This window comes from Clarias gariepinus, chromosome 6, assembly GCF_024256425.1.
Source record: "Clarias gariepinus isolate MV-2021 ecotype Netherlands chromosome 6, CGAR_prim_01v2, whole genome shotgun sequence".
In the NCBI taxonomy this organism is placed as follows: Eukaryota; Metazoa; Chordata; class Actinopteri; order Siluriformes; family Clariidae; genus Clarias; species Clarias gariepinus.
The window spans coordinates 31,900,531-31,913,235 of NC_071105.1; the positions used below are offsets into that span (position 1 = coordinate 31,900,531).

Here is a 12,705-nt window from a genome sequence, read left to right on the forward strand (position 1 = left end):
ATCAGCACTAAATCAGCACTAACTGCAGTGCTAAGTATACTCTTAGCACATGCCAATCTTTCCAGGTGTACAGATGGGCTACTAATTTCCATTTTATTATTTTTGCATATTATGCACTAAAAAGAACATTAGTTTATACTAACATTTTGGCAATTGCTTCATACAAACATATCATCCACTATTTATACTATATGTACAGTACCTTATCATCTGATCATGAAAATTACACTACCAAAAAGTTATATCAAGATTTTGAGCTTTATTGTGTGACCGATATTTATGCCCTGCTATACTACAGTACTGTTGCAGTGAGCAATAACAATAGTGATGGCACAGGTGGTGTTATAATCTAGGCACAATTATTTTATGATAATCAAAAAGAAAAGAAAATACATTACTTCTTTTTAAAGCCAGATGTCAGAACATGTTAACTTCTCAATACCATATTTATTATATATTGTGTAATATACTGTATAACAATATTATAGACAGCTGAAGCCTGGAAAAAGACCAAGTCAATAGCCTATCACCAACATGCCAAGGTCAAGTCACAGAGATCACAATTTTCCCTTCATAGGAATGTTTGATGAGAAGCCTTTGATCATTACTTGTATGTAATAGTTACAAGGTTAAAGCTAAAATAGGCTGATCAGCTTTAATGTAATCAGTGATGTTATAATTTCAGGTTGAAGCCCACATACTCTCTGGCTAACTTATTAATACAAGGAATTTAAATTTTGTAAGATTGAATATCATTTACATTTACGCATTTGGCAGACGCTCTTATCCAGAGCGACTTACATTCTTATCTCATTAAACATCTAAGCAGTTGAGGGCCTTGCTCAAGGGCCCAACAGTGGCAACCTGGCAGTTGTGGGGTTTGAACCTGGAATCTTCCGAACCGTAGTCCAATGCCTTAACCACTGAGCTACCCCACAGATATGAAATCATAGAAAAAAGTAGATCAGACAAAGATTACATTTTGTCTTAAAACACCTCCAGCATGTTAAAAATCACTTATACCACTTCAGTGCTAATATTTCAGCAGTGAAAATATTAAGTAGTTTAGCTTTTCTAATTAATATCTATTGGTGCAGGTTTGTTTACATTGAGCAAGTAGTTTATTAGTAGCTTATTTTAAAGTAGATTTTTAAATGTATGAATTTATCTTTTTTTATAATAATTTATTAAAATTAAGTTTATTATTTCTTAAGTTCTGTCCAGCCAGGTTTGTGTGATGCTGTGTCATAATCTGTAACTGCTCATAACTTTACTTCTACCCAACATTTTGATTTTAGTGGGCTCACTGGGCTCTGAGTTCAGGTATTTTACACGCTCTCACCTTGGACCGCTGCAGATATGTTTGCAGGCCCTAACAAGCCTGTGTTTTATTTCATAGCGGTGCTTTACATCACTGCTTTTCCTTAGCATCGCAGTTTCGGAACATACTGTATGAGACAAAATTTGAAACTTCCCATAGGGAGAAGAATTACATACATCTGTCCATTAATCTTTAAAGGTTCAGTTTTTTTTACACGCCCCCCTTCATGTGAAGGTTCAGGTATAGACAGTTTTCATAGTCTGCTTTCCTTTTCTTTTCTTTTTTTTGGAGTAAGCCATGCTGGGTGGCACTTCCTCTTGAGTTTTGTGAGGATTGTGGCAGCTTGTTAGGTGCATTACCGTCGTTTCTGTGTCTTCCGCATACTCCGTCGATACACAGTAGACTATTGCATTGACTGGCTCTGTTGAGTGACGTGTGTAGCCACGCTCACCTTGAGGGAAAAAGCGCTATGTTCGTCCAAAACAGCGCTGGGTGTTGTGATGTAATGTGGCACATAACTGCTCTAACTTCACTTCTACTCAAAACTTAGATTTCATTTAAATTCCGGTTTAACTTCAGGTTTAATTCATTAAATTATATCCAGACAATTTTGCGTGATACTGGGACAAAACCTGGCAGAACATATGATGATATGGTATATTTTATAGCTATGATATAGTTTTTATTTTTAAAAGGGTTTCCAAGGGTTTTTTTTTACCCTTACTCGTTTACAAATTTCCCCTTTACAACGTACCATTAATGATGTAAGCCTTGTGGTTTCCGGAAATGACATCATTTTTTTTTCATGGAATTCAACTATGAAGAGCAAATGTTTTGGCCTTATGTTATTTACAATACTTTATTGTGTAGAAACACCCTTAACACATCATAGTACAAAAAACATGTCCCCTTAGTTGGAAGATAGTTAATATGTTAATACATTTTGAGGCTTTATTTGAAAAATAATTTAGCATACATTATATTATTGCATTGTCATATCATATGTTCACGATTAATATAAATAATGTGGCAGCTACTAAATATATACTTTATTAATTGCTCTTTTTAAAAAACGACATTAGAATTAAAATGGTTGTTTGAGATAATGAGCCTACTTCGCACATTTGCACATTTAAACCGATGAAACAGGAACAAACATGTCTAAAGCGCTCTTGCACTTTTTTCACGCTGAATCATACCGTACCTCACGTCTACGGAAAGTTTAGTACGCAGTTTAAGCCTCAAGCTTGATTGACAGTCATTGGAACCAATCGTTTGTTCGACGCTCATCGACATGCGATTTTGATTAGACAAAAATGGAGGTGGGTGGGACTGATCGCGGATGCGGAAGTGTAAACCGCGATGTTTTGAAAGCAAGGAAAGTTTAAATTTTAATAACAGTATTATGAACAGTTCACGTTGTTCTTCTGGTTTTTAGATAATTGTTACTACATTATATGTTTTAATTAGGTTAACTTTGTCAGAAGTGAGAATAGTAAACGACTGAGCTAGAAGGTTAGTGGTAAAATTCAAGGAGCCAAAAGTTTGGACTGGAAGCGAACAAAGATGCGGCGGAGATATCGGGCTCCGGACGCGTTTTCAGGGGATGAAGATGACAATAATGAGACTAACGATGAAGTTACACACCAAGCCACATTTCACACGGCTTCAGAGGAAAGCAGGCTGAGCCGCGTTAAGGCTCGGTATCAGCGCTTCAGGTCTCCAGTGCAGAGATACTGGAGGAGCCCGTGGCCAGCGCGGATCTGCTCCATGCTCTGCTGTTTGGTGGTTATGTCGTTTATTGCTATACTCGCTTTCTTCATGTATGTCATTCTCAAAGGTACGACATCACATATCATAATGCATTGACTGCTTTATTAACAAACACTGCCGAGTTCAACAGGGCGTTTACATTCCTGTGAACAGCAGGACTTGTCCAATCTGATGTATCGTTATCGCGATATTGCTCTTTACAGCGCGACAGAAGATCTCGATATCTATAGCATTCGCCTGCGTGTTTTATCCAACATTAAACCTAGACAACTGGTATTGTAGTAGTGTATAGAAATTTAGTATTGTATATACAGTGGAGCAAAAAAGTATTTAGTAATTTTCATTATAGGTATACCTCAACCATGAGAGACAAAATAAGACAAAAATATCCAGAAAATCACATTTATTTGCAAATTATGGTAAAAAATAAGTATTTGGTCACCTACAAACAAGCAAGATTTCTGGCTCCCACAGACCTGTAACAACTTCTTTAAGAGGCTCCTCTGTCCTCCACTCGTTACCTGTATTAATGCTATCTGTTGTCAGTATAAAAGACACCTGTTAAGATTGATCAAAATAACCTAAAACAACAATTAATTCCATACTGTAAACTATGTACTAAATTTCAAACTACCTAACACACTGTGGCATTTATCTTATGGTAATAATAATGATACAGTATAAACTAACGTATGTAATGTTGAAGTACTGTAGTTAGCCGAGTGTTCAGAAGGAACAGACGCTATTTATTATTGTTAACATTCTGTTTATGTTCAACAGCTTTTAAGTTATTCACCTTAAAATGATTTGGTTTAAAAATCGAGAATCGTGTGACAGAATCGTGATCTCAATTCCAATGGAAAATAATTTTTCTGCATTATGATTCACATTTTAGCAACAATCGTGCAGCCCTAGATCAGACGTGCCCATCGGACTTAATTAGTGTCCTAGCTGTAGTGTGTTAAAAACAATGAACTTATGAATCATCTGAGATTGAGTCTGATCAGCAGTGTCAGGCATTTAAAAATATTGTTAAATAAGTTATTTAAAGTGCAACAGACAGTAAATTCATTAAATAAATACAGTAAATAAATAAATAAAAAGTATTTCCTATAATTCGTACCTTCCGCTTTATGATGGGTTAAAAGAATTCTGCTTTGTCTGTGGTTTGTTTTGGTTGCCAAAGACCTAAAAATAGGAGCGCAAAGGCAGAACTTAAAGGCAGCTCAGTTAAGTGCTTTATCAGTAAGAAACAGCAGTGAATTGGGGACACAGCAAGCTCTATGCAGACTATGATGTAAATGGGCATTAAGAGCACATCAACACTCAGTTTGCTCGCCACACTAGACGCCATCACTGTTGTGGTAAACACCATGCCTCTTATGATTGCAGAAAGCAGCATGCTTTTTAAATGCACTCAGCGAGGCAGTTTATCGCCAAATTCGTGTGTTCTGTGAATCACAAAACACAAGGGAAAGCACAGTATTAAGTGTTTTTATTATTATTGTCTTTATAGCACAATTTTAGTGTGAAGGGGCTGCTTGACAACATTGGCTGCTATTTTCATCCATAACATCATGTGCAATCTGGCACTTAACAAGAATATCAGTTTCCTCACTGCTCAGCTCTCCAACTCATGACAACATCAGTGTCCTTCCTTGTTGGATTACTTTTCCATCTAGGGTATTAAACTAGAAAGTGGTCCATGATGTCATAATTTCTGCTTACTATCCCTTTATTTAGACTTAATAATTTATTATCAACTTCCCTTAACATGTCCTTGCCGTGGCTTAAAACATAATACTCGATTGTCTAATTGGGCTAACTTACTGGACTGTTGGCTTTATTCCAGATTTTCTTTTCCGAATGTAAGTAAGCCAGGTGATGCTTTAGTGGAATTCACTTGACACAAACATTTAATGATTGATACATTTAGACTCGGACATAGACTTCTTCAGGTGTATTATAAAGGTTGTAATTCCTGATTTTTTGGTCACACTGGTAATCATTCTATTACGAAAATGCAATAATCTTCTGGTCATTATATTAACCCTTTTTAGCAGCAGACTGGTGTTTTATTCCACTGGCAGAATACACCCACCTAAAGGATTATTAGGAACATCTGTTTAATTTCTCATTAATGCAATTATCTAATCAACCAATCACATGGCAGTTGCTTCAATGCATTTAGGGGTGTGGTCCTGGTCAAGACAATTTCCTGAACTCTAAACTAAATGTCAGAATGGGAAAGAAAGGTAATTTAAGCAATTTTGAGTGTGGCATGGTTGTTGGTGCCAGACGGGCTGGTCTGGGTATTTCACAATCTGCTCAGTTACTGGGATTTTCACGCACAACCATTTCTAGGGTTTACAAAGAATGGTGTGAAAAGGGAAAAACATGGAGTCCAGTATGCCGCAGTCCTGTGGGCGAAAGTGCCTTGTTGATGCTAGATGTCAGAGGAGAATGGGCTGACTAATTCGAGCTGATAGAAGAGCAACTTTGACTGAAATAACCACTCGTTACAACCAAGGTATGCAGCAAAGCATTTGTAAAACCACAACACGCACAACCTTGAGGCGGATGGGCTACAACAGCAGAAGACCCCACAGGGTACCACTCATCTCCACTACAAATAGGAAAAAGACGCTTCAATTTGCACGTTATATAAACAATATATATAAACAAATGCATTTGTTGTCACAGGTTTGTTGTAAGACTGGTCAGAACACTGTTGGGTTTCTTTGTGTAGATTATTAGTTGTTGTATTAGTGTTTAGTTGCCAGTGAACAGGGATGATAAGAAATGATTGTGGGCCCACTATGATCTCAGAATTGTGATCTCAATTCCCAAGACAGCAGTAAATTAATAAAATAAATGCAGTAAATAAATAAATAAATAAAAATTATTTTTTACAATTCATACCTTCTGCATTATGTTTGGTTAGAAGAATTCTGCTTTGTCTGTGGTTGGTTAGGTTTATCATATATTTTTAGGGCTACTAAAGCCCTAAAAATAGGAGCGCAAAGGCAGAACTTAAAGGCAGCTCAGTTAAGTTATTTATGTTCATATATATTATGTTCAATTATATGCCTCACTCCGTGGTACTCTACAATAGTTAATTACACTAACTGTCTGTCTCAGCATGGGTGAAAGTAGGTCTATCCTGTCTCTCATAATAAGGAGAGAGCAGCTGCCTGCTCAAAAACTCTTTAATAATTGCTTATTTTATTATAATTTTTTTTTTTTTTTTTTTTTTTACGGGTACAAAGCCAAACCCTAATCAAGGGCACCACTTGGTGTGCGTGCGTGCGTGCGTGCGTGCGTGCGTGCGTGCGTGTGTGTGTGCGTATGTGTGAGGGTAAATCGTGCACCCTACATATCTCACTAGCTTTCCATGTTTAAAACAAATTTAGTTCCGCCAGGCAAGGAAGGATATGTTTTGAGAGAAACAAACATCAAAATAAACTTACATATACAATTAAATTATAATCTGATGATAATAAATGGTGTTTGTGGAACTGTTGTATAAACAAGAACAGGATTTTCATATGTGTGAAATACAGACAATATAAGCTGGGCATAGGCATTCTAACTAAACATTTTTAATTTACAGTACTCTTAGTTATAAGAGCAGATGATTATTTATGTCTTTTTCTGTTTATTATGTCTTTCTATTCATGTGTAAGAAGAAATCGGATGTACAAAACTGATTGTACAGTACATTAGTATACACATAAATAGAAATGAACTTGTTAAACCTGTAGTAATAATATTAAAGCCAAACTTGCCAGATTGTGAAGTGAAGCATCCAATTTAAAAGAATTGATTAAAAGCATAAAGTACTTCTCATTTGTGAAGTGACCTCAGATATAATTTAGAAAAGAAAGAAGTAATGTGTTGCATGTAACTGTGGCTTTATTTAATTATGTATATACATATTTTTCCTCAAGATCTTCGTGCAGAGAGGGTTATCAATGAAGATGGAACAGAAGTAAGACTTCTAGGTGGGTCACAACCTTGCTGTTGGGTTGTTTGTTTAGCTTGTTAAATTTGCTGTTTTCACAATGTCAAGCTACAGTTGAGGTGAATGCATATCCAATGGGAGAGTAAACATGGTGATGTTAGTCTGCTAAAGTGCAAAGTCTTAAATCATGCAAGTTTTTTCTCAACTTTAAAAGTTGTGGATTGTAATAGAAAGGAAAGCTGATGAATCAAAGCTCATGAATTTGTTCCCTGTTTTTTTTATTTTATTTTTTAATTGCTTATGTTTCTGAAGTAACACTCCTTCAACAGGAGTAGAAAGAACGAAAAAGACAATTCAAACCATGATTTAAACAAATGTCTACACTTTTGTATTTATTTCCAGGCTTTTGGAGTATGTTTGTTCTCTCATCTTTGGCTGGAGTGTTGTGTTGCAGTTTTTCCTGGACTGTAACCTACTTTGACTCGTTTGAGCCTGGGATGTTTCCCCCCACACCACTTTCTCCAGCCAAATTCAGGTACATTTATTTGGGCGAACACCACTATTAATCCCATAGCCAGTATTTTAACCAATCTATACAAACACATTTTTGAGTACATTTTATGCACCAAGTGGCCAGTCAATTAGGTTTATATCTATAGTAATGGCATGCAGTCATGTGTAAAATTGTGTTCTCCTTGATCAAAACGGACTAGTGTTTGGTGTCAGATGTTCTCGGAAACGCCCTTAAAGTTTGAGAAAAAAGCACAGTAAGACAAATGGCTCAATATGTTATTTACACACCACATTTCATTTCGGAGGGGTTTGAAATACCTGCATCCAAATAGGATAAATATTGTTTGTTTAATAAGCAAATATCTACTTAATTAATAAGCTTTTCACATGTCTCTCTCTCTTTTGCTCTCTGTTATAATCAGGTTTGTTTATACAGTTTACAAATATGAGAAATGTTGGCCGACTCAATATTTGCATCGCAACATCAATGGTTCTCCCCTGGGGCATGCTTTGCTCAGGTTAGGATTAAATTTTAAAAGTTTTTCTGATCATTAGGTTTAAGGTTGATAAGAAATGCCCAAAGTAATAATGCAGAGTCTCTTAACAAAACATACTGCTGAAAAAGCTATACTTTACTGCAGAAAAGCAATCCTCTTTCAGATGCTGTGGATAAACCGGATAAACCAATTCAAGGACGATTTTGTTATAATGAGGCATGGTGGTCAGTCTTAGAGTCTTACATGTACAGCCATCTCAGATATGTGAGCCATGTGAGGACAAAATGTTCTATCCTGCATCACACTAAATCAATGATTCTTTACCTGATTGGCCATTAGAGCAGTAGAACACTATTGATTATGCCTGTGGGGATAGTAATAAACTGCAAGGTCAGAAAGTCACAATGTGGGGAGTTACATAATCACAAACCTCTGGACCTAACCAACCAACACACATCGATTCAACAGCATATTGAGCAGCTTTTGAATCATTATTATTTGACCCTGATCATGGTTTTATGCAATGGTAACATCTTCATTTCCTCTTATTCTCCTGTACATCATTAAACCTGAAGCATGGCAGCCATGTAAAGGATCAGCTACCAATGACCAGTTATTAGGTTTCCAGCATAATGATAGCCATAGTAACTATTTTACTATGTTGATGATAATTGTCAAATCAAGTCAAGTAGGCTTTTATTGTCATTTTAACCATATATAGTTAAGTACACAGTAAAACCAAGGTGGTACATACAAACAAACAAAATTTAACAACATAAATTAACAAAAGCTAACTAGCTAAGTAAGACCCCTAATTAACTGACTAGCTGAGACAAAACAGACTAAAAACTAAATACCTTTAAAAAAAAAAGACAAAATAAAGTGCACATTCTAATGTGCAAACGAGTGACAATATGACGAATAATACGACAAACAATTGTCGATGTTCTGTGAGTTTAGTAAAGCAATACTGTTAAGGGACCACCTGGATATACACCATAGACCACTATTTTAGAAACCTTGGACTTAAATTGGTGTAAATAATTTAGAACTTACTGGGATAAAAAGATAGAGAGTTTTATATTTTAAAAATATTTTAAAATGCAATTAATTCAAAGCACAAAAAGATATTCCAGTTTTGCAAAAATATATAATTGACATACAAAGAGAAAAGAAAAGATACGGAGTCTATAAAGCACATATAGTCTAAAACAAATTGCCACCCATTTCCTGCTCATGTGGAGAAATTCATTTGGTGATGAAATGCACTTTGATTATTCCATCCCTAAAATATGTAAATTCAGTGGCATCTCAGAGGTCAAGGTGGACCAGATGGTTCAGTGCTGCGAGAACCTCTGGTTGACTTTTATTTAAATAGCATGCTTAATATTTAAATAAATAAATAGTTAAATTTATAAAAACAAATCTGTTCTGAGGTAGTCCATTAAATTTATTTATTAGGTTGACAGAAAATGTATTTTGTAGGTTGGTCAAGTGCTTCACTGACGTTCACGACAGTATTGATTAACAACACTCCATAACCTTGCTAAATCTAAACAAACCAAAGAGTAGCTTTGTGAGAAAGTTAAAGAATAACACTGAAGTCACTATAGCAAAACATATAATTGAACAATTGAATTAAAATAATTGAACACAGACAAGGCTGATCTTGTGTACACGCCCATCTTTTGCAGACACTAATGAATATTAGTATGCATGTAGCCCATGAATATTAGTATGCAAAATGAGTATGCAAATGCACATGACAAGTTGTCAAAACAAACAGGATGTCCGAAACCCAAACAAGTGAAATTTTTTTCTTGTCAGATTCCATAAAAAGCTTGCGTCTTTTTGCGGGTTGGCTCTGTGTTCGCCATAATGGTTGTTTTGAAGAAAATTTTAATGAGATCTCGTGTTGCATGATCTCAGTGCCACGGAAGTGATGTTGAGCCTAATTAGCATACTAAAAGAACAGGCTGCACAAAACAATTTTTAAAAATAACTTTTTATAGAAAGATGTGTAAGGCCAAGACAAGAACGGTATTACTTATAAGTTTTTATTCGTAATTATTAATATTCTTTTTATTTATTGTGTAAAGTTGTATGTGTTCTATAGTCTGAATTAATCTTTAATTATGGAAAATAGCAAAAAAAAAATTATAGTTATTTCTATTTACTCCTACTTCTGGAGAACATGATGTATTACAATGAAAGCTAATAATTGAGGAATTATGAGTATAATAGTATGAGAAAGCTAAGAGTCTTAATTTTTAAAGCAGCTCTAAGAAGTGACTCTCACACAACTTAGTGCAAATCCGATGCTCTTTGATTTAATGTAAAGAGAGGTTTGATAGTTTTTTTATAAAATGAGAATTATTTAAGTTAATAAGTCTTCAAGTCAAGTAGTTTTTACTTTCCCAGCAATAGGCAATACTACCACATGGTGCAGGAAGAGATTGACAAAGAATTGGGCATAGTCGTCAGATAAATTGGATGCAATGAATGCCCATTAGAAAAGCATTGGAAGATGGCACTTGTGTATGAACTCAGTATGTTTTAAAGATCTAATAGAGGACCAGTCAAAGTGAATACTACTCCTCTAAAAGCATTAGATAAACTGTCCATTATGGAAACGGAGTGCTATTATGGGATGCCGCAATGTTTTGTAATGGTGTTTTTATAGGCTTGTGGGTTTTTAGATCACTGACCACTCTGTCTACATATCCACTGTAGAACTGATGAGAGTGATGCATCCTGTCATTTTCTATAATGGATACACACTTTTTTCCCTCCATAATGTACACTAGGGCTCTAGTACTATCCAGGCTTATTGAGTGCTGGAAGATTAAACTGATGTCTATGTGTGTCTGGTTTGCAGGCAAATGACTGGCCACTCCTTTCACATGGGCTACAGCATGGCTATACTCAATGGCATCGTGGCTGCACTCACCATCTTCTGGTGTCTTATTTAAGATACAGACCTTCATGAACCCTTCCATTGCCTAAGACACTATCCTAAACTCATCATCATGATCGCCATGCAGAAAATGAGGACAATACAATTTATAGCGATTATGTTGCTTCAATTTTATTTTTTTGTAATTATTATAAAGTGTAAAAATACTTTATATTTTCTTATTTCTTTTTTTTCTTTTCTTTTTTTATTATTATAGTTACTTATTATTTAGAAGCACGTCATACCTGCAACAGATTTGAATACTAAACAGCTAGTTAGAAATTTAGCTTGTCCTTAAGTGGCTGGAACCAGATTTCTAAAAATTCCTGTTACATATTAGAATACTAATTTAGCTTTGTATGCTAAAAAAAACTTTAAACATTAAAATGGGATAGTATCTTAGCCAATGCTAATAGCCTTCAATACCTGCTCATTCACTGCACATTTAGAAGAACTGAAACAATTCTTTGGAAAGTTTATAAAAAACAAAAGATAAATTTGTTCTGGGTAAACCACATTAGTGCAAATGATGCTTTCTTTATCATTTAATTGTTTGGGGTTTTTATTTTTGGAAAAAAAGAGAAAAAAAAGCTCTCAGTTTGAACTCAGTGATTCAGCCATTATGTTTTCTCATTACGAGTGTAATGAATTAGAGTTTACTTTTTTGTTTGCTTGTTATTAATCATTGGTCCTGGATATCACTTAGTTGTCAATACATTAAGACAACTAATGCACTGTTCTCTATGAAGATAAACGGTCAAAACTCTACAGCCTTGTAAACTGTTATCTTCATATATACGGAAGATACACATGTGTTTTACTCTGGTGTGTTCTGATTCCCAACATCCTGTGCTTTTCTCGCTTATGATGCAAGGCTGATCAGTGGTTACGGCAAATATCCAAATTATTGTCACAGTCGTAAAAGAAAGGAACTCATGCGTGGTCTCACATTCACACTTGCCTCAGGAAGGTATGCAAATCATAGGATTATAGCAGGAGTGGAATTTTTTAAGCCATAAAAATAGTAAATGTTTTGCATAGGGGGAAGATTGTTTCTGCTTAAGATGTATATATTGTTAAGGTCTTAAACGCTCCTAAACAACTAGTTATCTTAAAAAACTTAGTTCTACACAGTTAGGAATCTTTTCTTTTTATATAGTGTTTTAGTAGAACATTTTTATCGTATCCTCTGATGTAATATTATTTCATACATATTTGTCTTAAATATTTCTTTTATAATCTATTAGAGGCGGCATGGTGGTGTAGTGGTTAGCACTGTCGGAGTTTGCATGTTCTCTCCGTGCTTGGTGGGTTTCCTCCGGGTACTCTGGTTTCCACCCACAGTCCAAAGATATGCAGGTTAGGCTAATTGGCATTCCCAAATTGCCGGTAGTGTGTGAATGGGTGTGTGAGTGTGTGTATGTGTGTGTGCCCTGCGATGGATTGGCACCTTGTCCAGGGTGTACCCTGCCTCGTACCCTAAGCTTCCTGGGATAGGCTCCAGGTCCCCACGACCCTAAATACAGGATAAAGCGGTATAGAAAATGAGTGAGTGAGTGAATGAGTAATCTATTAGATATCTTGTGACCCGGCATATCAAGTCTGGTATTGAGTGGTTTTGCAGTATGGTCAGTAGAGCGCAATTTTGGCAAACATCGCTTGATAAATACCTTATCTTCCT

The 12,705-nt window shown here is 35.5% G+C and overlaps 1 protein-coding gene across 1 annotated transcript in view; it reads left to right on the forward strand.

Moving 5' to 3' along the window:
- fmnl2b (formin-like 2b) overlaps positions 1-11,196 on the forward strand; it is a 44,327-nt gene extending 33,131 nt beyond the window's left edge. The window contains exons 27-29 of the mRNA XM_053498338.1: positions 7,045-7,098; positions 7,461-7,593; positions 10,947-11,196. Coding sequence (XP_053354313.1) covers positions 7,045-7,098; positions 7,461-7,593; positions 10,947-11,040 — 281 coding nt within the window. The 3' untranslated portion in view covers positions 11,041-11,196. The remainder of the gene's footprint in view (positions 1-7,044; positions 7,099-7,460; positions 7,594-10,946) is intronic.
- Positions 11,197-12,705: the final 1,509 nt, after the last annotated feature.